This window comes from Gorilla gorilla, chromosome 1 (assembly GCF_029281585.2).
Source record: "Gorilla gorilla gorilla isolate KB3781 chromosome 1, NHGRI_mGorGor1-v2.1_pri, whole genome shotgun sequence".
Taxonomy (NCBI): domain Eukaryota; kingdom Metazoa; phylum Chordata; class Mammalia; order Primates; family Hominidae; genus Gorilla; species Gorilla gorilla.
This window is the reverse complement of record NC_073224.2, coordinates 103,112,476-103,136,243: the sequence shown is the minus strand read 5'-3', so window position 1 is coordinate 103,136,243 and position 23,768 is coordinate 103,112,476. Positions and strand designations below refer to the sequence as shown.

At 53.2% G+C, this 23,768-nt stretch overlaps 1 protein-coding gene across 2 annotated transcripts; it reads left to right on the top strand.

Moving 5' to 3' along the window:
- Nucleotides 1-5,895: 5,895 nt before the first annotated feature.
- NPR1 (natriuretic peptide receptor 1) lies at nucleotides 5,896-21,281 on the top strand. Of its 2 annotated transcripts, XM_031010368.3 has the most exons (22): nucleotides 5,897-7,165; nucleotides 7,839-8,038; nucleotides 8,518-8,631; nucleotides 9,042-9,177; nucleotides 9,838-9,929; nucleotides 10,717-10,852; nucleotides 11,081-11,165; nucleotides 12,295-12,415; nucleotides 13,133-13,207; nucleotides 13,450-13,527; nucleotides 13,973-14,077; nucleotides 14,343-14,414; nucleotides 14,527-14,683; nucleotides 14,960-15,115; nucleotides 15,377-15,545; nucleotides 16,278-16,424; nucleotides 16,515-16,638; nucleotides 16,793-16,861; nucleotides 17,147-17,321; nucleotides 17,587-17,685; nucleotides 20,395-20,486; nucleotides 20,641-21,281. In XM_031010368.3, the coding sequence occupies exons 1-22, from the start codon at nucleotides 6,445-6,447 to the stop codon at nucleotides 20,701-20,703; spliced, it is 3,186 nt and encodes a 1,061-aa protein (XP_030866228.2). In that variant the 5' UTR covers nucleotides 5,897-6,444; the 3' UTR covers nucleotides 20,704-21,281. The 2 variants fall into 2 exon arrangements, with proteins under 2 accessions (XP_055215875.1, XP_030866228.2); XM_055359900.2 differs by lacking the exon at nucleotides 13,450-13,527 and having other exon boundaries at nucleotides 5,896-7,165.
- Nucleotides 21,282-23,768: the final 2,487 nt, after the last annotated feature.

The following is a 23,768-nucleotide window of genomic DNA, read 5'->3' as shown; positions in this document are numbered from 1 at the left end:
TGTTGCCCAGGCTGGAGTGCAATGCGCGATCTCAGCTCACAAACTCTGTCTCCCAGGTTCAAGTGATTCTCCTGCCTCAGCCTCCCGAGTAGCTGGGATTACAGGCATGCACCACCATGCCTGGATAATTTTGTATTTTTAGTAGAGACATTTCTCCATGATGGTCAGGCTAGTTTCGAACTCCCAACCTCAGGTGATCCACCCACCTCGGCCTCCCAAAGTGCTGGGATTACAGGCATGAGCCACTGCAAAGGCCTTTTACCCTCTCTTTTTATGTTTTTCATTCCTTTTTATCCATTCTTCATTTTAGGTAGTTTCTGCTGTCCTTTCTTCCAATTTATTACTTGCTCCTCAGTTTAGTTTAACATAGTATTAAATCTATCATTTGGTTCTTAATTTTGGTCTTTTAATATTTTGGGTCTGTATTATTATTATTTTTGAGACAGGGTCTCACTCCTGTTGCCCAGGCTGGAGTTCAGTGGCATAAACACAGCTCACTGAAGCCTCAACCTCTTGGGCTCAAGCAATCCTCCTGTGTCAACCTCCAGAGTAGCTCGGACTACAGGCATATGTCACCACACCCAACTAATTTTTTAATTTTTGGTAGAGATAAGGTCTCACTATGTTGCCTAAGCTGGTCTCCAACTCCTAGGCTCTAGTGATCCTCACCTCAGCCTCCCAAAGTTCTGGGATTACAGATGTGAGGCACCAAGAAGGACCTTAGATTTTCTATTTATTCTACTCCCAGGTTGCCCCTAGGAGTGCAGCCTTTTGAGATCCTAGCCCAAAACATGAAGGTGGTTTACCAAGGTTATCACCTTTGGGAACATTTGGACTCCTTTTTTTTTTTTTTTGAGAGTGAGTTTCCCCCTATTGCCCAGGCTGGAGTGCAGTGGCGCAATCTCAGCTCACTACAACCTCTGCCTCCTGGGTTCAAGTGATTCTCCTGCCTCAGCCTCCCAAGTAGCTGGGCTTACAGGCATGCACCACCACGCCTGGCTAATGTTTGTATTTTTCGTAGAGATGGGGGGTCTCACCATCTTGTGCAGGCTGGACTTGAACTCCTGATCTCATGATCCATCCATCTCGGCCTCCCAAAGTGCTGGGGTTACAGGCATGAGCGACAGTGCCTGGCCCTTTTTCTTTTTTTTTAATTTAAAAAAATTGAAATGGGGTCTCGCCCTGTTGCCCAGGCTGGTCTGAAACTCCTAAGCTCAAGCCATCCTCCCGCCTTGGCCTCCTAAAGTGCTGGGATTACAGGTGTGAGCCACCACACCCGGCCTGGACTTCATCAGCCCCACACAACCTATTTTCTGCCACTAATTCCGAATCAGCAAATGACCCCAGGGTAAAATCAGCCCTACTGCTGGGCTTACTTCTCTACTTTCCTGTACTTTCATGCTGTCACACCAATAATTTCTCACTATCTTATTTTTTTAATTATTATTATTTTTTGAGACGAAGTTTTGCTCGAAATGGAGTGAAATGGTACGATCTCAGCTCATTGCAACCTCTGCCCCCTGGGTTCAAGCAATTCTGCCTCCGCCTCCCAAGTAGCTGGGATTACAGGCACCTGCCACCACGCCCGGCTAATTTTTGTATTTTTAGTAGAGACGGGGTTTTGCCACGTTGGCCAGGCTGGTCTCGAAATCCTGACCTTAGGTGATCCACCTGCCTTGGCCTCCCAACGTGCTAGGACTATAGGCGTCAGCCACTGTGCCTGGCCTCACTATCTTATTAGTTCTTTTATTATTATTCATTTATTTATTTATTTATTTATTGTTTTTTTTGAGACAGGGTCTTGCTCTGTTGCCCAGGCTGGAGTGCAGTGGCGTGATCTCGGCTCACTGCAACCTCTGCCTCTGGGTTCAAATGATTCTTGTGCCTCAGCCTCCCGAGTAACTGGGATTACGGGTGTGCACCACCAAGCCCGGCTAATTTTTTTTTTTTTTTTTTTTTTGAGACAGAGTTTCACTCTTGTTGCCCAGGCTGGAGTGCAGTGGTGCGATCTCGGCTCACTGCAACCTCCACCCCCTGGGTTCAAGCAATTCTGCCTCAGCCTCCCGAGTAGCTGGGATTACAGGCACCTGCCACCACGCTTGGCTAAGTTTTTTTTTTTTTTTTTTTTTTTTTTGAAGAGACGGAGTCTTGCTCTGTCACCCAGGCTGGAGTGCAGTGGCGCGATCTCGGCTCACTGCAAGCTCCGCCTCCCAGGTTCACGCCATTCTCCTGCCTCAGTCTCTCGAGTAGCTGGGACTACAGGCACCCGCCACCACGCCCGGCTAATTTTTGTATTTTTAGTAGAGACGGGGTTTCACTGTGTTAGCCAGGATGGTCTCTATCTCCTGACCTCATGATCCGCCCACCTCGGCCTCCCAAAGTGCTGGGATTACAGGCGTGAGCCACCGCGCCCAGCCTTATTTTTGTATTTTTAGTAGAGACGGGGGTTTCACCATGTTGGCCAGGCTGATCTCGAACTCCTGACTTCAGGTGATCCACCTGCCTCGGCCTCCCAACGTGTTAGGATTACAGGCGTGAGCTGCTGTGCCTGGCCTCACTATCTTATTGGTTCTTTTTTTTTTTTTTTTGAGATGGAGTCTCGCTCTGTCGCCCAGGCTGGAGTGCAGTGGCGCGATCTCGGCTCACTGCAAGCTCCGCCTCCCGGGTTCACGTCATTCTCCTGCCTCAGCCTCCTGAGTAGCTGGGGCTACAGGCGCCCGCCACTGTGCCCAGCTAATTTTTTTGTATTTTTAGTAGAGACAGGGTTTCACCATGTTAGCCAGGATGGTCTCAATCTCCTGACCTTGTGATCCGCCCGTCTGGGCCTCCCAAAATGCTGGGATTACAGGCTTGAGCCACTGCGCCCGGCCCGGTTCTTTTATTTTTATTTTTATTTATTTATTATTTTTTGAAACAGGGTCTTGCTCTGCTGTCCAGGCTGGAATGCAGGTGCGCAATCTTGGCTCACTGAAACCTCTGCCTCCTGGGTTCAAGTGATTCTTGTGCCTCAGCCTCCCTAGTACCTGGGATTACAGGCATGCACCAGCAAGCCTGGCTAATTTTTTTTTTTCTTTGAGACAGAGTTTCACTCTTGTTGCCCAGGCTGGAGTGCAACGGCACGATCTCGGCTCACCGCAACCTCTGCCTCCCAGGTTCAAGCAATTCTCCTGCCTCAGCCTCCTGAGTAGCTGGGATTACAGGCATGCGCCACCATGCCCGGCTAATTTTTGTATTTTTAGTACAGACAGGGTTTCTCCGTGTTGGTCAGGCTAGTCTCGAATTCTCAACCTAAGGTGATCCACCCGCCTCAGCCTCCCAAAGTGCTAGGATTACAGGCATGAGCCACCGCACCTGGCCTACACCCAGCTAATTTTTGTATTTTTAGTAGAGACGGGGTTTCATCATGAAGGCCAGACTGGTCTTGAACTCCTGGCCTCAAGTGATCAGTCCACTTCCACCTCCCAAAGTGCTGGGACTACAGGTATGAGCCACCATGCCCAGCCAGTTCTTTGATTTTTAAAAAAGTATTTCACCCAACACTTTTAGTTGTCTGTAGCTTTAGGGCTAGTTCACCATTATTGAAAGGAGCTCAATTACTAAACTATATTTCTAGTCCAGTCATTTCTTCTGAGCTCCAGCTCCACTAGTCCGAGGCCTATCAGACACTTCCACTTGATTATCTATAGGCACCTCACATCCAATAAACTAAAAGTATCATCCTTCCAAAACCTTCTTCTTCAGCTTCTCAACTAATGGGGTCAACATCATCTAGATCTGTTATTTGCATAATGTCCTCACTTCCCAAAGTTCAACTGATTCTACTTACAAAACATCTCCCCATCTCCATCTGCTGTCTACCTCTACAATCTCTGGAATCCGCCATCTCCATTACAGGACAAGAACATTATGCCTGTCACACAAAAGCTTCATAATCTTCCCTCCACTGCCCTCTTCCCTGTCTCTCTTCCTCAGTCATCCTACATGCACACACCTTACATCCTAGATCAGGGCTGAAAACACAAACTCCTACTACAGCCAGGCAGGTAATGCACCTGAGTGAAGCAGGGTGCCTAGGAACCATAATGAACTAGACTCATTTCAAGGAGATAATGGATACTTGCTCTGGTTGATTGCTCATGGAGGGATGCAGGACAATATATTGCCAGGTCTTCCAATATTTTAAGGAAAGTCAGAAATCCAGGTTGGGCCTGGTGGCTCACACATGTTATCCAGGAATTTTGGGAGGCCAATGCAGGAGGATCGCTTGAGCCTAGGAGTTCAAGACCAGCCTGGGCAACATAGGGAGACCTCCATCTTTGAAGAAAAAAAAAAAAAAAGTCAGAAATCCAAATATTCATGTACCGTCTTTTTTTTTTTTTTTTTTTTTGGAGACAGAGTCTTGCTCTGTTGCCCAGGCTGGAGTGCAGTGGCGCAATCTCGGCTCATTGCAACCTCTGTCTCCCGGGTTCAAGCAATTCTCTACCTCAGCCTCCCAAGTAGCTGGGATTACAGGTGGCCGCCACCATGTCTGGCTAATTTTTGTATTTTTAGTAGAGACGGGGTTTCACCATCTTGGCCAGGCTGATCTTGAACTCCTGACCTCATGATCCACCCACCCTGACCTCCCAAAGTGCTGGGATTAGAGGCTTGAGCCACCTTGCCTGGCCCCATCTTATGATATTTAAGTGTGGGGAATTAAATACAATATACATAGACAGAATGCAAGCCAAAGCATGCCTGCCATCTCAAGTTGGCCTATCGACCACAATTTGCTCTAGATAATAAGAATATTCAAGTCTCCTAAAATTCCATATATAGGAAATATACTTCAACATTCTGCTCTGTCTACACAGAATACCTTTCTCATCCTTCTATCCTCTTGGATTATTTCTTTTTTGGAGATTTTCTGGCCCCAATCCAAGCAGAATGAATAGCCCTCATCTGAGTCCTTTAGCAATTTATCCATGTCTCCCCTGTAGTGCTTAATGCATGTTGCATTATGGTTATTTGTCCCAAATGGAGCTCCTCAAAGGCACGGACTATATATATTCATCTTTACGCCCTCGGCACCTAGTGGGTGCTTAACGCACCGAAGGTTCTCTGGAAATGTTTGCTGACCTGAAGTTTGGTGATCTTATGTCCTGCTTAGGCGCAGCGTTGGAGAGGTTGGCGCTGCAATGCCGTCAATGACCCCCGATGACCATTAGAGGGCACACTGATTCCACAGCAGTCTGCACCGGGGGCCCAGCTGTCAAGTGCTCCAAAACCCACTCCCCAATTTACGCCTCCAGTGGTCATCTCCCACAGCCTTCATTTTAACAACCCTCAACACAAAACAGTCATTTTCTTGGGGCGTCCCTGAGGTGTGAACCTCCTCCCTCCCAGACACCCACCCACTCTCCCCATCTTCCTACAATTTGGGCGCTAAAGATTTAATTCCGCCCTGACACCAGATCATTTTTCACAGCTAATCTGCACAGTCTGGAAGGTGGCAGGGAGGGAAAGAAAGGGAGATCATAGAAGGAATGGGTAACAAGCACTCTGGGCTCGCGTTCAACTTTAACGGACTTTCCAGAAACCCGTCACCTTCCACCCCACTCCCAAACACACACATCCACGCACTCACTCAGTTTCCTGCCAGGATCCCAAACCAGCACACCTTTCCCTCTTACCCCGAGGAGACCAGGTAGGAGGCGAGGGAAAAGGTGGGGCGCAAGTGGGCCCCGGTTGCTTCCACACACACCCTCCATTCAGCCGTCCTTTCCATCCCGGCGAGGGCGCACCTTCAGAGGGTCCTGTCCTCCAAAGAGGTAGGCGTGGGGCGGCCGAGACCGGGGAAGATGGTCCACGGGGAAGCGCGCGGGCTGGGCGGCGGGGAGGAAGGAGTTAAAGATCCAGGATTGGCTCTTCTGTCACTGAGTCTGGGAGGGGAAGCGGCTGGGAGGGAGGGTTCGGAGCTTGGCTCGGGTCCTCCACGGTTCCCTCCGGATAGCCGGAGACTTGGGCCGGCCGGACGCCCCTTCTGGCACACTCCCTGGGGCAGGCGCTCACGCACGCTACAAACACACACTCCTCTTTCCTCCCTCGCTCGCCCTCTCTCATCCTTCTTCACGAAGCGCTCACTCGCACCCTTTCTCGCTCTCTCTCTCTCTAACACGCACGCACACTCCCAGTTGTTCACACTCGGGTCCTCTCCAGCCCGACGTTCTCCTGGCACCCACCTGCTCCGCGGCGCCCTGCGCGCCCCCCTCGGTCGCGCCCCTTGCGCTCTCGGCCCAGACCGTCGCAGCTACAGGGGGCCTCGAGCCCCGGGGTGAGCGTCCCCGTCCCGCTCCTGCTCCTTCCCATAGGGACGCGCCTGATGCCTGGGACCGGCCGCTGAGCCCAAGGGGACCAAGGAGGCCATGGTAGGAGCGCTCGCCTGCTGCGGTGCCCGCTGAGGCCATGCCGGGGCCCCGGCGCCCCGCTGGCTCCCGCCTGCGCCTGCTCCTGCTCCTGCTGCTGCCGCCGCTGCTGCTGCTGCTCCGGGGCAGCCACGCGGGCAACCTGACGGTAGCCGTGGTACTGCCGCTGGCCAATACCTCGTACCCGTGGTCGTGGGCGCGCGTGGGACCCGCCGTGGAGCTGGCCCTGGCCCAGGTGAAGGCGCGCCCCGACTTGCTGCCTGGCTGGACGGTCCGCACGGTGCTGGGCAGCAGCGAAAACGCGCTGGGCGTCTGCTCCGACACCGCAGCGCCCCTGGCCGCGGTGGACCTCAAGTGGGAGCACAACCCCGCTGTGTTCCTGGGCCCCGGCTGCGTGTACGCCGCCGCCCCAGTGGGGCGCTTCACCGCGCACTGGCGGGTCCCGCTGCTGACCGCCGGCGCCCCGGCGCTGGGCTTCGGTGTGAAGGACGAGTATGCGCTGACCACCCGCGCGGGGCCCAGCTACGCCAAGCTGGGGGACTTCGTGGCGGCGCTGCACCGACGGCTGGGCTGGGAGCGCCAAGCGCTCATGCTCTACGCCTACCGGCCGGGTGACGAACAGCACTGCTTCTTCCTCGTGGAGGGGCTGTTCATGCGGGTCCGCGACCGCCTCAATATTACGGTGGACCACCTGGAGTTCGCCGAGGACGACCTCAGCCACTACACCAGGCTGCTGCGGACCATGCCGCGCAAAGGCCGAGGTGAGACGCTGGCACACCCCGTCCCGCCGCTTAGCCGCAGGGCCTCCCCTCTGACCTGCGGGAGGCATCGGGACTTCCTCTCTCGTCTGGGGGCACTCTTCTTTCTCCTCGCCGTTCTTCATTCTACTTTCAGCTCTCCGGCCCTTTCTACAGCTGAGTTTCTATTTCCCTCTCTTCTTCCGCCACCCCCACCACGTCTCTATCCTCTCACCTCCCCGACCCCCACTCATTCCCTCCCACCCTAGCACAGCTCGGTTCCGGTCCCTTTTTCCCTCCCACATTTTCTCTCTTCCCTATAGCCTTCTCCCCTCTTTCATCCTCTCCTCTCATTGCGCCTCATCCCCTCTCTTCTCCCCCTCCCTCTCGCTCCTCTCTCCCTCCTGGCCCCATCCTTCTCCACCTTCAGCTCCACTATCCCCCTCTCCCTACCTGTTCCTTCCTCCCTTCCGCCTCCCCCTTCCTCCTCCCCCCCCACCGCCTCGCACCCGCCCCGTTCCACCCTTCGTCTTTCTCCTGCTGTGGCCTAGGCTGAGCCGGGAGTTACCACTTAACTCTCACTGGGTCTCTCCTGCACCCTATCTCTAAACTTCCTCCCTTGGGTGCCCCAGCTTTCCTACTCCTGTCTCTCCCGCAGTACCTAGGCTTCTCTCTCTGACTCCCCGTCTTTCTCCAGTTATCTACATCTGCAGCTCCCCTGATGCCTTCAGAACCCTCATGCTCCTGGCCCTGGAAGCTGGCTTGTGTGGGGAGGACTACGTTTTCTTCCACCTGGATATCTTTGGGCAAAGCCTGCAAGGTGGACAGGGCTCTGCTCCCCGCAGGCCCTGGGAGAGAGGGGATGGGCAGGATGTCAGTGCCCGCCAGGCCTTTCAGGTGAGTACCTAGGTTTGAAGCCCAGGCTGTCTCAGCTTGTGGCACATCATTTCTGGGCACTGTGTCCCTCAGCGTCTGAAAGAATTCCAGAAAAGAGGTTTTTGTCTGTTTGTTTCTTTATGCACTCCTGGTAACTCACAGAACAGAAAAGAGGTTGGTGATGCTCACTGGGAATTAGGCAATGAAGGGCAGGGGACTGCCCAGGGGCGCTTCGCCACCAGCAGGCTAAAAAGATAAGAAAATGGGCTTGAGGCGGCAGGAGGATAGAGTCCCACAGCCTGGACAGGACTTGGAGAAGGCATCCCATTGGATCCCCTGCTTTGGAGTGGGCATCACTTCATGCAGGGCATAGGGTCCAGTTTGACCTTGAGCTAAGCAGAGATGCAGCTCTGGGAGGTGGGCTCCCAACTGTTGGGGCCCCACAGTACTAGGGAATAGTCAGCTCCCAACTCTCTGCTCTCCACTGACCCCTTTCTCAGGCTGCCAAAATCATTACGTATAAAGACCCAGATAATCCCGAGTACTTGGAATTCCTGAAGCAGTTAAAACACCTGGCCCATGAGCAGTTCAACTTCACCATGGAGGATGGCCTGGTAAGAAGGGGTCCCGGGACCCTCCAGCGTGGACCTCCAGCCCCCACTCCATGACCCTCTGCCAGCCTCCATCCTTCCCTATTCCCAGTTCTCCCCTTCCTTCCCTCCCTTCCCATTGTTCCATGTTTCTCGTGATGATGGAGGAGGACACTGGCAAGTTCAGCCTCTGAAACTCAGGTCATCATCAGTAATATGGAGACGATACATCCTGCCCTGTCTACCTAGTAGGATTCAGGAAGTGATGCTAATCCAAAGGCATCGTTTAAATAGTAAAATCTCCCTGTGATATAGGGGTGTTATTTTCTCCCATCCTCTTCCAAAATCCCAGTGCCTCTTGTTCCCTTCCCCACAGCTCCCACCTCCATGCCCTTCATATGCCCACCCCAGCCGACCTCTGTTTGCCCCTACAGGTGAACACCATCCCAGCATCCTTCCACGACGGGCTCCTGCTGTATATCCAGGCAGTGACGGAGACTCTGGCACATGGGGGAACTGTCACTGATGGGGAGAACATCACTCAGCGGATGTGGAACCGAAGCTTTCAAGGTCAGGGCCTGGAGGTGGCTGGAATGGGCTGCCTTGGGGGATGAATCCCAGGTGCCCAGTGTCAAGCCATGAGAAGCCTATTGTCCTGCAGCAGTTACCTATGCACACCAGCCTTTTCCTCCACAGCTTTTTTCGGGCCCATCCCTCAGAAGTCCTATGAAGTGTCCAATCTCAATCATCCCTGCTGGGCACTGAGTTCTTTTACCTTTCTTTTTCTTTTTTTTTTTTTTTTTGAGAAGGAGTCTCGCTCTGTCCCCAAGACTGGAGTGCAGTGGCGCCATCTCGGCTCACTTCAACCTCCGCCTCCCAGGTTCAAGCAATTCTCCTGCCTCAGCCTCCTGAGTAGCTGGGATTACAGGTGCCCTCCACCAACACTTGGCTAATTTTTTGTATTTTTTTTTTAGTAGAGACAGGGTTTCACCACGTTGGTCAGGCTGGTCTTGAACTCCTGACGTCAGGTGATCTGCCCGCCTCAGCCTCCCAAAGTGCTGGGATTACAAGCATGAGCCACAGTGCCCGGCTGTTTTACCATTTACTATCATTCTGTACACATGTATGTTTGGAAGGCAAGGCAAAAAAGATTAGAGGATGAAGAGATGAAGTGGGGCACCCCTGAACTTCTATTCTCTCAAACATAGTCATCTTCCCCCATGTCCTCAGGTGTGACAGGATACCTGAAAATTGATAGCAGTGGCGATCGGGAAACAGACTTCTCCCTCTGGGATATGGATCCCGAGAATGGTGACTTCAGGGTAAGTTTGTGCACCCAGAAAACAGTGCCAATTCCGAATGACATCTCACCCTCCTACTTCCCCCCCACAGCCCTGCCAGGGCACCTGTTTATCCTGTAGCCATTTCACCATGCCTGGACACTTACAACAGCCCTGGATAAAACTGACCCAGCTCCAGTCTGGGGAAGCCACCAGAACAATAGGGACTCACAGGCATCACACTTGGGGAGCCCCATGCCTGAGGAGGAAGCACAACCCTGCCCTCGGGGAGCTCCGAAGGGAGGCAGGCAGGACTGCCTCTCAGCAGAGACAGGGCCGTGAAAGACGGACATTACACAGCTCTGCAAGCGAGCAGGGACAGGAAGGCGCTGAGGCCAATGGCCACAAGGGACAGGTCCTCCAGACAAGGCTTCCTGGAAGAGGGGCACATGGACTGGGCCTGGGAATGTAGGCTAAGGTGAACATTACCGTCTCCTGTTTTCTACCAAGAAAATAAGTAGAGAAAAATCAATGCTTGGTTGGTACTTCAACCAAGATTATAAGCTCCCTGAGTGTAGAGATCGGGTTCTAAATGGAGTTTTCTTTATAAACCCCTTGATAGTTTTCAGGTGTTTCCACTTGAGTACTATGTGTGTGGTATGAGGTCCTGTATCCAGTTGCAGTGGGGGCTTGGTAAGCAGGTGACAACCCAGATATATATGTAGGCTCTGGAAGCAGAGCTGGGGTAGGTGGGAGGTGAGACTGCTGCACTGCACAGCATGCCTTCCCCGCAGGCCCTGGCCTAGCCACCAGTCCTGCTCTCCCTTAGATTGTACTGAACTACAATGGGACTTCCCAAGAGCTGGTGGCTGTGTCGGGGCGCAAACTGAACTGGCCCCTGGGGTACCCTCCTCCTGACATCCCCAAATGTGGCTTTGACAACGAAGACCCAGCATGCAACCAAGGTGACTGCCCCTTGCCTTCCAGGCCTCCATCCCAGAGATGCTGCATCCTTCCCCTAAGCACAGTCGAGTAGGTGCTCCTGTCCCATGCTGAGGGCTTTCTGGAGAATGACTCCTGCCTTTTTCTTCCCTTCATCCATCATCCCAGTTCACTGATGGACTATTAGAAAGTTCTTCCTCCTGCTGTCTAACCCAAATCTCTCTTGCTGCAATATGGACTCTCTCCTGCAGATCACCTTTCCACCCTGGAGGTGCTGGCTTTGGTGGGCAGCCTCTCCTTGCTCGGCATTCTGATTGTCTCCTTCTTCATATACAGGTGAGCTGTGATGTGGGGGGTTGAGTGAGGCTGGGGGACCCGGAGAACCAATAGCAGAGGAGGCGGTGGGGACCCAGAGGGAAGAGGGCAGGGGTGAAGGGGCAGCAGGGGAAAACCAAGGGAGATGAGGAACAAAGGAGGCTTAAAAGCCAGAGGAGAAAGAAAGAGAAGGGAATGGCAGGGCAAGGGGAGGAGACAAGGATAGGAATGGCCAAGGAGAGTCAGAAAGATCCAAGAAGCAGAGAAGTTGATGGGTGACATCATAGGGGCGTGGACTGGTTTTCCTTGCTACTCTTGCAGGCCAGATAGGAAGCAATTTTCTGAACCTTTGCAATCATGCCCATGTTAGTTGAGGAGGGTGAGCCCTGGTGTGTGCCAGGTGCCCAACCTAGAATGGAGAAGGGAGCTGAATGAGCCTTGTTCCTGCCATCCAGTGGAGGCTAAAATGAAGTACAAGAGGAGTTAATGATATACAAAAGCAAGGAGGGAGGGGAGAAAAATCACTGCTGGTTGAGCATATAATGTGTGCCAGGCACTTCCACGTACACTATTTCTTTCTTTCTTTTTTTTTTTTTTGAGACGGAGTCTCGCTCTGTTGCCAGACTGGAGTGCAGTGGCATGATCTCGGCTCACTGCAACCTCCGCCTCCCAGTTTCAAGCGATTCTCCTGCCTCAGCCTCCCATGTAGCTGGGACTACAGGCACATGCCACCACGCTCAGCTAATTTTTGTATTTTTAGTAGAGACAGGGTTTCACCATGTTGGCCAGGATGGTCTCGATCTCTTGACCTCATGATTCACCCGCCTTGGCCTCCCAAAGTGCTGGGATTACAGGCATGAGCCACTGTGCCTGGCCTCATGTACACTATTTCTTTTCATTCTTATAATAGTTAAGAATGAAATAGATATTGCGGCCTCATTCCCAAATAAGGACATTGAGGTGATTCCCCCAACGTCCCCAGTAAGGCAGAATTTCCCCCAGCCATCCTGATTCTCAGTCCAGAGAATAGAATTCCCCCTCCATCTCTGAGTGCATGGTGTGGTCCCACGGCTCTGAGGAGGGGCTGCTGAGCACCCTGCCCTGGGTCAGCGGCTCAGCCACAGGCTCAGCTGCAGCCTTCGTATCCCAGGAAGATGCAGCTGGAGAAGGAACTGGCCTCGGAGCTGTGGCGGGTGCGCTGGGAGGACGTTGAGCCCAGTAGCCTTGAGAGGCACCTGCGGAGTGCAGGCAGCCGGCTGACCCTGAGCGGGGTAAGAACGCTGGTGTTTGTGTTGGGGGGCAATAAAGGAGAGGTGGGTACAAGGGGCAGTGCCTGAGGGGTAGGGAAGGGAGCAGGATTCTAGTCCCAGCTCTGCTTTCACTTGCTGTGTGACGTTGAGCGACTCATAGTCCCTCTCCGAGACTGTCTCAGATGATGATTACAGCAGCAGAGCCTCCCTCACAGGGCTCTTTTAAAGGTCAGAGGAGATAGTACCTGTGAAAACATTAAAAAAAAAAAAGTAAATGAGGAGGAAATTTTATGATGTGGAACATAAAGCAGGGTAGGCCAGGCACAGTGGCTCACATCTGCAATCCCAGCACTTTGGGAGACCGAGGCAGGAGGATTGCTTGTGCCTGGGAGTTCAAGACCAGCCTGGGCAACAGAGCAAGACATCGTCTCTACAAAGAATACAAAGATTAGCAGGGCATGGTGGCGCATACCTGTAGTCCCAGCTACTCTGGAGGCTGAGGTGAAAGGATCATCTGAGCCCAGGAGTCTGAGGCGGCAGTGACCCAGGATAGCACCGCTGCACTCCAGCCTGGACGACACAATGATACTACATCTCAAAAAAAACCCAACAACAAAAAGGAAGGGCGACACAGAGATAAGGCAGGATAAGGCAGGGAAATAAAGACCAGAGCACAAGCAATCAGGATGCAGACTGGGCCCACCGGCTGACCATTCCTCCTGCTCTCCCTCCTTTCAGAGAGGCTCCAATTACGGCTCCCTGCTAACCACAGAGGGCCAGTTCCAAGTCTTTGCCAAGACAGCATATTATAAGGTAGGCCTGGGGAAACATCACTGGGCCTTGGGACTGGGGCAGGAGTGTACTCTAATGGAGGACTGGTGGGGGGTTCTGAGGGAAGGAGTAAGCTGGTGGGGAGCAGCAGATGGGGGCCCTGGGGGTGGGCTATTGGGAACAAGTGAGGGTCCTGAGGGCCGGGATGGGCTGTCGGGAGCAGCTGGAATTCCCAGGACATGGGACCATGCTCTTCACAGTGACAGTCTCCATTCCATGCCCAGGGCAACCTCGTGGCTGTGAAACGTGTGAACCGTAAACGCATTGAGCTGACACGAAAAGTCCTGTTTGAACTGAAGCATGTAATGTGGGGAGTGAGGCAGTGGCATGGAGAAGGGGCCCTCGGGGACGCAAGGGAGACTGGCCAACAGAACTAGTTATGGAGGGACCTCACGGTACCCCAAGAAAGGGGCAGGGACTGGAGCCCTGGGATGGACCTTCATCTTGTGGGTGGGAGTGGGGATATCCTAAGCTAGGAGAAGAGACCACTGGAGATAACCTGGAGGAATCTTGAGGGGCCATATGTGATGTCCCTGGGGGAGAGAGGGCTTAGGAGGCAGAGGGAGTAGGAGCAGACTCTGGGGAGGGTGGGCTAAAGGACATGGGTGGGAATCACCAGGGAAGATCTTAGTGATGGTTGCAGAAAATGAATAAGGAGTTAAGAAGAGTGAGGGTCCCTGAAGCTAGTGAGCAGCTTGGTGAGGAGCGAGGTCTCTGTCAAGCTCCTGATGCTGGTCCCACTTGCAGATGAGGGATGTGCAGAATGAACACCTGACCAGGTTTGTGGGAGCCTGCACCGACCCTCCCAATATCTGCATCCTCACAGAGTACTGTCCCCGTGGGAGCCTGCAGGTAAGGGGGACAAGGGGTGTCAAGAAACCTGGGTTCTAGCCCTGGCTCTGCCCCTGACTGGCCATAAGACCCCAGGCATGCCTCGCCCTCTTTCTGACCTTTCTGGCCCCATCTGTAAAAATGGGAGTTGGGGAAGGGCAGTGGCACTAGAGTCAATCCAAAGTTTTGTCCTGTTTTACCAGTTCACATCAGTAGGACCCTGCACCCTCCTCCAACTCCCAGGGGGATCTGCAGGGGATTGGTCTGACTCTTATTGCCCCAGCAGGACATTCTGGAGAATGAGAGCATCACCCTGGACTGGATGTTCCGGTACTCACTCACCAATGACATCGTCAAGGTATGCCCCTAAGCACCTATTGGATGTGTAGGGGAGGGGCCAGGCATGCTTCTCCTGGCCACGGGTGTAGGTCCCACTCCTGGCCAATACCTCTGCCCACTCACATTTCCAGGGCATGCTGTTTCTACACAATGGGGCTATCTGTTCCCATGGGAACCTCAAGTCATCCAACTGCGTGGTAGATGGGCGCTTTGTGCTCAAGATCACCGACTATGGGCTGGAGAGCTTCAGGGACCTGGACCCAGAGCAAGGACACACCGTTTATGCCAGTGAGCCTTGACTCTTGAACCTAACACCTGCCCCCAGCACCACCCAGTAGGGAGACTGATGCAAGGCCTCTGATGGGCTTGGGCATGCTTGTCCTGACTCCAGCCTCAATTCATTCACCCATGAAAAAGGGAAGGCCAGACGAAGTGGTTTCTAAGGCCTCCTCTAGCTCTAACACTCTGTGATACATCCAGATCAGTCTCGGCCACACCCTTGTTTCCCCTCACCCCTTAGCTTTGGGCTCCCTCACTCGGTGACTACCGACCTCTGACCCACAGAAAAGCTGTGGACGGCCCCTGAGCTCCTGCGAATGGCTTCACCCCCTGCGCGGGGCTCCCAGGCTGGTGACGTATACAGCTTTGGGATCATCCTTCAGGAGATTGCCCTGAGGAGTGGGGTCTTCCACGTGGAAGGTTTGGACCTGAGCCCCAAAGGTGAGAGGAGCACGCCTTCCTTAAACCCAGCCACAGTCTCAACGAACCCCAGCCCCAGGGAGAGGGTCCCCTGGCAGCACCACCACACCTTCCTTCTGTAATGGGCTCAGTCACCACCCTTTGACCCATTGCTGCCAGTGACCAGTCCCCCGCCCCCACGCCTTGGTCTTGGACTTCCCCTGCCATCTCAGCTGGTTGCCCCAGTCTCTCACTAGGCCCTTGGCTAGCCCCACCCCTCAGCTCCTCTACCCCCCAATACAGAGATCGTCGAGCGGGTGACTCGGGGTGAGCAGCCCCCCTTCCGGCCCTCCCTGGCCCTGCAGAGTCACCTGGAGGAGTTGGGGCTGCTGATGCAGCGGTGCTGGGCTGAGGACCCACAGGAGAGGCCACCATTCCAGCAGATCCGCCTGACGTTGCGCAAGTTTAACAGGTCCCTGGTGTTTGTCATGGATCCCCCAGGCCCTTCCTCCACAGCCACCATTTACCTAATGCTTCTGGCTCCGGCTTATCCCAGCAGTGGCAGAGGGAGACCACTCACCTCCTCTCTGTACATAGTCAGCTCCAGCCCAGCACAGCCTCACGACCCTCTTCGCAAATACAGCATGACTTAGCTGTCCCCACAGTCCCCTGCCATTCATGCCCCTTCCCTCCACCATCGACACCCCACACCCTTCCTGCCCACTCCCCTTGCTGGCCTCTAGACTTCTCAGCAGTGTGTAGAGTAGATGGGCCTCCCGCCTCCTGCCCTGTAGGCTCTTGGCCCTCCACAGGAGCTCCTGCCCCACCCCTTGATTTCCCTTCCCCAGCGTGCCCACCAGGCCCAGTTCCTCCAGACACACCCTCCTGTGGACATCACTTTGTCTGCAATTGACCCTTGTTATTCTCCACCTCCTTTACCTCCTTCTAACTCACTGGGTTCAATAAAGATGAACAAAATGTCCATATGTCTGAAGCTTCATACTTGACCTTGGGGTCTCAGAAAGGAATTGAACTTTCTTCCTTCTGTTTTCCCCTGCTCCCCGGTATCCTGCTATGCCCTCAACCCTGAGCGTCTCTAGAGACCTCACTGCAGCCTGGAGGGGGAAGTGCCTAGGGGCGGGCGCTCACGGGTAGGCTGTGCTGCTCCTCTCTCACCACCCCCACCGCCACCCTCTGCCCCCAGGGAGAACAGCAGCAACATCCTGGACAACCTGCTGTCCCGCATGGAGCAGTACGCGAACAATCTGGAGGAACTGGTGGAGGAGCGGACTCAGGCATACCTGGAGGAGAAGCGCAAGGCCGAGGCCCTGCTCTACCAGATCCTGCCTCAGTGAGTGCCTGAGTCTGGGGACCCCCCCTCCAACACAAAGCCCCTGTCCCGACCCCCCACTCTGATCCTGCACCTGCCCTGACCCGTTAGCTCAGTGGCTGAGCAGCTGAAGCGTGGGGAGACGGTGCAGGCCGAAGCCTTTGACAGCGTTACCATCTACTTCAGTGACATTGTGGGTTTCACAGCGCTGTCGGCGGAGAGCACACCCATGCAGGTAGGCCAGGGTTCAGCCGCAGGTGCCAGGCAAGCAGGCTGGCCTGGCTCAGCATCTGGATCCCACCAGACCTGCCTTCTGGTTCTGCTTTACCCACCTGACCCCAGGTGGGGTCCCCTATTTCCTGTCTCTCTTAGCTTCTCTTCCCTTCCAGGTGGTGACCCTGCTCAATGACCTGTACACTTGCTTTGATGCTGTCATAGACAACTTTGATGTGTACAAGGTGAGGGTGGGAGTGGGGATGGGAAGGGACAGACAGACATGGACAAGGTCAGAAAAAGATGAAGGGTAGGCAGAATGACGTGGAGTCTTAAGAGAGGAGATCAGGGGACACGGGCAGAGATAGTGACACAGGGAGACCCGGGAACAGGCAGAGAACCCATGTGGGATGGGGGATGAGCAAAGACAGATGAAGGTACAGAATGACAGACGCTGCACCCGGTGTGACGGTGTGGCAGGCCGCACAGTTGCAGCCGTCAAGTCCTGCACCCCCTCGCCTCTCCCACAGGTGGAGACAATTGGCGATGCCTACATGGTGGTGTCGGGGCTCCCTGTGCGGAACGGGCGGCTGCACGCCTGCGAGGTAGCCCGCATGGCCCTGGCACTGCTGGATGCTGTGCGCTCCTTCCGAATCCGCCACCGGCCCCAGGAGCAGCTGCGCTTGCGCATTGGCATCCACACAGGTAAGGCCCCTGAAGGTGCAGGCGGGCATCCAGAGGCCAAGGCTTCGCAAGGGAAACTTGTCCCCTGGCGCAGCCCCTCGCTTTTTCATCTCTCTCTCTCTCTCTCTCTCTCTCTCACACACACACACACACACACACACACACACACAGAGCTGGGACCTCAGATCCTGCCTCCTGCCTCTCTTGGATTGTCCACCTACCTCCCTTAACACCCCTCCCTCCCTCACTCGCTGATGGGCTCTGCTCCTTCCCTTGTTCCTCCCAGGACCTGTGTGTGCTGGAGTGGTGGGACTGAAGATGCCCCGTTACTGTCTCTTTGGGGATACAGTCAACACAGCCTCAAGAATGGAGTCTAATGGGGAAGGTACAGCGCCCCCTCCTAGAGGGAATGGGGAGGGCAGGGTGGCTGAAGGAAATGCCATCCTGGGGCAGCCTGTGCCTGCACAGCCCGTTTCAGCTCCTAGCCCTTTCGCCTCCCAAGTTCCCCTTCTCATAATATTAATAGCTCAACCTGGGCTCATCACCTTGACTGTAATCAGAGACTCAGGTTCCTGCTGCCCCTCTTGTCAAACGATGTAAAAGTATTTCCGGGCCAGTGCTGGAGAGTTCCCAGCTGGAATCCGATTTTAAGACCCTCTGTGGGCGGGGCGTGGTGACTCACACCTGTAATCCCAGCACTTTGGGAAGCTGAGGCAGGCGGATCACCTGAGGTCAGGGGTTCGAAACCAGCCTGACCAACATGATGAAATCCCGTCTCTACTAAAAATACAAAAAACTAGCCAGGTGTGGTGGCGGGCTCCTGTAATCCCAGCTACTCGGGAGGCTGAGGCAGGAGAATTGCTTGAACCCGGGAGGCAGAGGTTGCGGTGAGCCAAGATTAAGCCATGCACCCCAGCTTGGGCAATAAGAGTTAAACTCTGTCTCAAAAAAAAAAAAAAAAAAGACCCTCTGCTCCACCTTTGATGTGGTAAAGATGGCTTCAGAGCCAGCATACTTGGCTGTGAATCTCAGCTCCACAGCTGGCTGTGTGTCAGTTTGCTATACCTCTCTGAGCCATGGTTTTCCTCATCTGTAAAAAGAGAGAAAAAATCTACCTCACAGGGATTATGTGAGAAACCCATTAAAAATGTCTACCACATAATTGTCATTTAACTTTTCCGAGCCTTAGTGGATTATCTGTAAAATGATGTCTATCTCAGGATTGCAAGAAGCCTAGCACAAACCCTGGTACCCAGCAGGCACCTAATAAATTCTTGCTCCCACCTGCCCCTTGCTCTTGCCTCCTGTTTATCTTCTATCCTTCTGCTGTATTTGACACAATTCAATGCAGTAAACATTTATTGAGTGACTACTGAGTGCCAGGCCCTGGGATAGTAACATGGCCCAGATCCAGAATTAGCTGAGAAATTCATGTGGACCCCATCTAAACCTTATGGTGAAAGAAAGGCTGCTTGGGAGCCAGTCCTGGGAGCCCAGAGGGATCTAGTTTGGCAAATATTCCCTGGGCACTATTTTGGGGGCTGTCAGAGTACAGCCCCTTGTTGAGGGTCCAGTCCTCAAGGAGCACATTCCCAGAAATTGTTCAACATTCTGGGCGCTGGGGGTGCTTGTAATCCCAGCACTTTGGGAGGCCGAGGTGGGCAGATCACTTGAGGCCAGGAGTTGGAGACTAGCCTGGCCAACATGGTGAACCTCCTGTCTCTACTAAAAATACAAAAAATTAGCTGGGCGTGGTGGCACGTGCCCATAATCCCAGCTACTCAGGAGGCTGAGACATGAAAATCACTTGAACCCGGGAGGTGGATGTTGCAGTGAGCCGAGATTGCACCCCTGGGCAACAGAGCGAGACTCTGTCTCAAAAAAAAAAAGAGAGAAAGAAAGAAAAGAAAAGAAAGAAACTGTTAAACACAACAAGGCCACTGTGATTGATGCAAACCCCAGAAGTAGGGACATGAGTTCAGACAGTGGTCAAAGAGAGGGTGTGGCAATATTGGGCCCCACTCCATCACTGACCTCCTCAGCCACTTGGGCAGATCACCCTGGGCCTCAGTTCCTCGGCCACAAAATGAGGGTATAGCATGAAATCATGAAAGCAACAATTTACATAGTGCTTCCTAGGTAGCGCATTCCGTTTGAATACTTTATGGATGTTAAATTTAATCCTCACAACAAGGTTTTGAGATGGGTACTGACACTATCAGCATTTTACAGATTAGGAAAATGAAGCAGAGAGAATTTATTTTACATACCTAAGCAAGTATCCAAGCTGAGGTTCGTACTGAGGCAGTGCAGGATCCAAAGTGCCAGCTCCTAACCACCATGCTGTGTAGAGCCGGGTGACACTCCAGAGAGTGCTGTCCAACAGGATGTTCCATAGTCATGAAAATGTTCTGTATTCTGTGCTGTCCAATACAGTAGCCTCTAGGCACATGTGGCTACTTATCACTGGAAATGTGACGGGTGCAACTGAGGCCCTGATTTTTTTTTTTTTTTGGAGACAGAGTCTCACTCTGTTGCCCAGCCTGGATGGAGTGCAGTGGTGCAATCTCGGCTCACTGCAACCTCCGCCTCCCAGGTTCAAGCGATTCTCCTGCCTCAGCCTCCCAAGTAGCTGGAATTACAGGTGAGTGCCACCACACACAGCTAATTTTTGTATTTTTAGTAGAGACGGGGTTTCGCCATATTGACCAGGATGGTCTCGAACTCCTGGCCTCAAGTGATCCTCCTGCCTCAGCCTCTCAAAGTGCTGGGATTACAGGTGTGAGCCACAGCACCCAGCCTGAATTTTTAACTGTATTTAGTTTAAATTAATTTAAGTTGAAACAGGCACATGTGATTAGTGGCTACTGTATTGGATTACACAGCTCCAGAGTTCTAAATGAGAGGCTAATGTGGTCACGCACTACATTCAGGGGGTGGGGCCTCTCTGAGCTAGAGGGCTTCCCGGCCCAAAAGAGGGAGAGAGGGTACCTGTCCACCTGTCCACCCCCACAGTCCCTGGTCTCTTTTGCCTCTACTTTCCTGCTCTCCTCTCTCACATTGCTCACCTTCTCTTCTCCCCTGTCCTACCCAGCCCTGAAGATCCACTTGTCTTCTGAGACCAAGGCTGTCCTGGAGGAGTTTGGTGGTTTCGAGCTGGAGCTTCGAGGGGATGTAGAAATGAAGGTAGAGGGAGAAGCCTCTGCCCTCCCCACCTTTTGGGGTCCTAGAGGGAGTTACCCTTCTCAAGCAGCCAATGCCACTCCCATCCCTAAGGCTCTCATCTGACTGGGGAAAGGGCATGTGCCACTCCCCAGCCCATCCTCTTTTTTCCCTCCAGGGCAAAGGCAAGGTTCGGACCTACTGGCTCCTTGGGGAGCGGGGGAGTAGCACCCGAGGCTGACCTGCCTCCTCTCCTATCCCTCCACACCTCCCTACCCTGTGCCAGAAGCAACAGAGGTGCCAGGCCTCAGCCTCACCCACAGCAGCCCCATCACCAAAGGATGGAAGTAGTTTGAATAGCTCAGGTGTGCTGACCCCAGTGAAGACACCAGATAGGACCTCTGAGAGGGGACTGGCATGGGGGGATCTCAGAGCTTACAGGCTGAGCCAAGCCCACGGCCATGCACAGGGACACTCACACAGGCACACACACCTGCTCTCCACCTGGACTCAGGCCAGGCTGGGCTGTGGATTCCTGATCCCCTCCCCTCCCCATGCTCTCCTCCCTCAGCCTTGCTACCCTGTGACTTACCGGGAGGAGAAAGAGTCACCTGAAGGGGAACATGAAAAGAGACTAGGTGAAGAGAGGGCAGGGGAGCCCACATCTGGGCCTGACCCACAATACCTGCTCCCCCTACCCCCTCCACCCAGCAGTAGACACAGTGCACAGGGGAGAAGAGGGGTGGCGCAGAAGGGTTGGGGGCCTGTATGCCTTGCTTCTACCGTGAGCAGAGACAATTAAAATCTTTATTCCAGTGACAGTGTCTCTTCTTGAGGGAGAGAGGGTTGCCAGAAAACAGTCAGTTCTCCACTCTCTACTTCAAATAAGACTCACTTCTTGTTCTACAAGGGTCTAGAAGGAGAAGTAAAAAAAAAGACTCTCAATTCTTAAGCTGGGAATGCAGGCTCTGAGAGTAGTAACAGCCTATGAATTGCCCAGCAGTGCTGAAACTGGTTTAAGGACCCATTTACATCCTTAAGAATTATTATTATTGGCCGGGCACAGGGGCTCATGCCTGTAATCCCAGCACTTTGGGAGGCTGAGGTGGATGGATCACCTGAGGTCAAGAGTTCGAAACCAGCCTGGCCAACATGGTGAAACCCAGTCTCTACTAAAAATACAAAAATTAGCTGGGTATGGTGGCACGCGCCTGTAATCCCAGCTACTCAGGAGACTGAGGCAGGAGAATCTCTTTTTTTTTTTTTTGAGACGGAGTCTCGCTCCTTCGCCCAGGCTGGAGTGCAGTGGCGCCATCTCGGCTCACTGCAAACTCTGCCTCCCAGGTTCACCCCATTCTCCTGCCTCAGCCTCCAGAGTAGCTGGGACAGGCGCCCGCCACCTCGCCCGGCTAATTTTTTGTATTTTTAGTAGAGACGGGGTTTCACCATGTTAGCCAGGATGGTCTCGATCTCCCAACCTCATGATCCGCCCGCCTCGGCCTCCCAAAGTGCTGGGATTACAGGCGTAAGCCACCACACCCGGCTGAGAATCTCTTGAACCCAGGAGGCGGAGGTTGCAGTGAGCCGAGATGGCGCCACTGCACTCCAGCCTGGGCAACAGAGGGAGACTCTGTCTCAAAAAAAAAAAACCAGGCACACTCCTGTAATCTCAGTCCTTTGGGAGGCTGAGGTGGGCGAATCACATGAGATGAGGAGTTCGAGACCAGCCTGACCAACATGGAGAAACCCAGTCTCTACTAAAAATACAAAATTAGTTGCCAGACGTGGTGGCTCACACCTGTAATCCCAGCACTTTGAGAGGCTGAGGCAGGTGGATCATGAGGTCAGGAGTTCGAGACCATCCTGACCAATATAGGGAAACCCCGTCTTTACTAAAAACAGAAAAATTAGCCAGATATGGTGGCGCATGCCTGTAGTCCCAGCTACTCAGGAGGCTGAGGGAGGAGAATCGCTTGAACCTGGGAGGCAGAAGTTGTGGTGAGCTGAGATTGCACCACTGTACTCCAGCCTGGGCAACAAAGTGAGACTCTGTCTCAAAAAAAAAAAAAAAAAAAAATACAGAATTAGCCGGGCATAGCGATGCATACCTGTAATCCCAGCTACTCAGGTGACTGAGGCAGGAGAATTGCTTGAACTCAGGAGGTGGAGGCTTCAGTGAGCCAAGATCTCACCACTGCACTCCAGCCTGGGCCACAGAGCGAGACTATCTTAAAAAAAAAAAAAAAAAAAAAAAAGGCTAGGTATAGTGGCTCAACCCTGTAATCCCAGCAGCTTGGGAGGCCGAGGTGGGTGGATCACAAGGTCAGGAGTTTGAGATCAGCGTGGCCTACATGGTGAAACCCCATCTCTACTAAAAATACAATAATTAGCCAGGCACGGTGGCTCATGTCTGTAATCCCAGCACTTTGGGAGGCTGAGGCGGGTGGATCACCTAAGGTCAGGAGTTCGAGACCAGCCTGACCAACATGGAGAAACCCCATGTCTACTAAAAATACAAAATTAGCCGGGTGTGGTGGCACATGCCTGTAATCCTAGCTACTAGGGAGGCTGAGGCAGGAGAATCACTTGAACCTGGGAGGCAGAGGTTGCGGTGAGCCGAGATTGCGCCATTGCACTCCAGCCTGGGCAACAAGAGTGAAACTCCATCTCAAAAAAAAAAAGTACAATAATTAGCTGGGCGTGGTGGTGGGTGCCTGTAATCCCAGCTACTCAGGAGGCTGAGGCAGGAGAATTGCTTGAACCTGAGAGGCAGAAGTTGCAGTGAGCCGAGATCGTGCCATTGCACTCCAGTCTGGGCAACAAGAGCGAAACTCAATCACACACACAAAAAAGTATTAGGGACCTAAAGAGCTTTTGTTTATGTGGATATCTATTGATATTTACCATAGTAGATATTAAAACAAATCCTTATTTATTTATTTTTTAATTTTTTTTTTTGAGACAGAGTCTTGCTCTGTCACCCAGGCTGGAGAGCAGTGGCGCGATCTCGGCTCACTGCAAGCTCCACCTCCTGGGTTCACCCCATTCTCCTGCCTCAGCCTCCCGAGTAGCTGGGACTACAGGCGCCCGCCACCGTGCCCGGCTAATTTTTTTGTATTTTTAGTTGAGACGGAGTTTCACCATGTTAGCTAGGATGGTCTTGATCTCCTGACCTCGTGATCCGCCCATCTCAGCCTCCCAAAGTGCTGGGATTACAGGCGTGAGCCACCGCGCCCAGCCACAAATCCTTATTTATTAACTCATGTAAGATAACAATAATAAGCCTATTACATGTTAATAATTGTT

Excerpts from the sequence above, each read along its gene's own strand:
- NPR1 (XM_031010368.3), top strand. The coding sequence starts at position 6,445 with ATGCCGGGGCCCCGGCGCCCCGCTGGCTCCCGCCTGCGCCTGCTCCTG. Across the intron at positions 14,078-14,342 it reads GTCCCCGTGGGAGCCTGCAG|GACATTCTGGAGAATGAGAG; the intron begins GTAAGGGGGACA and ends TTGCCCCAGCAG. Across the intron at positions 16,862-17,146 it reads ACAACTTTGATGTGTACAAG|GTGGAGACAATTGGCGATGC; the intron begins GTGAGGGTGGGA and ends CCTCTCCCACAG.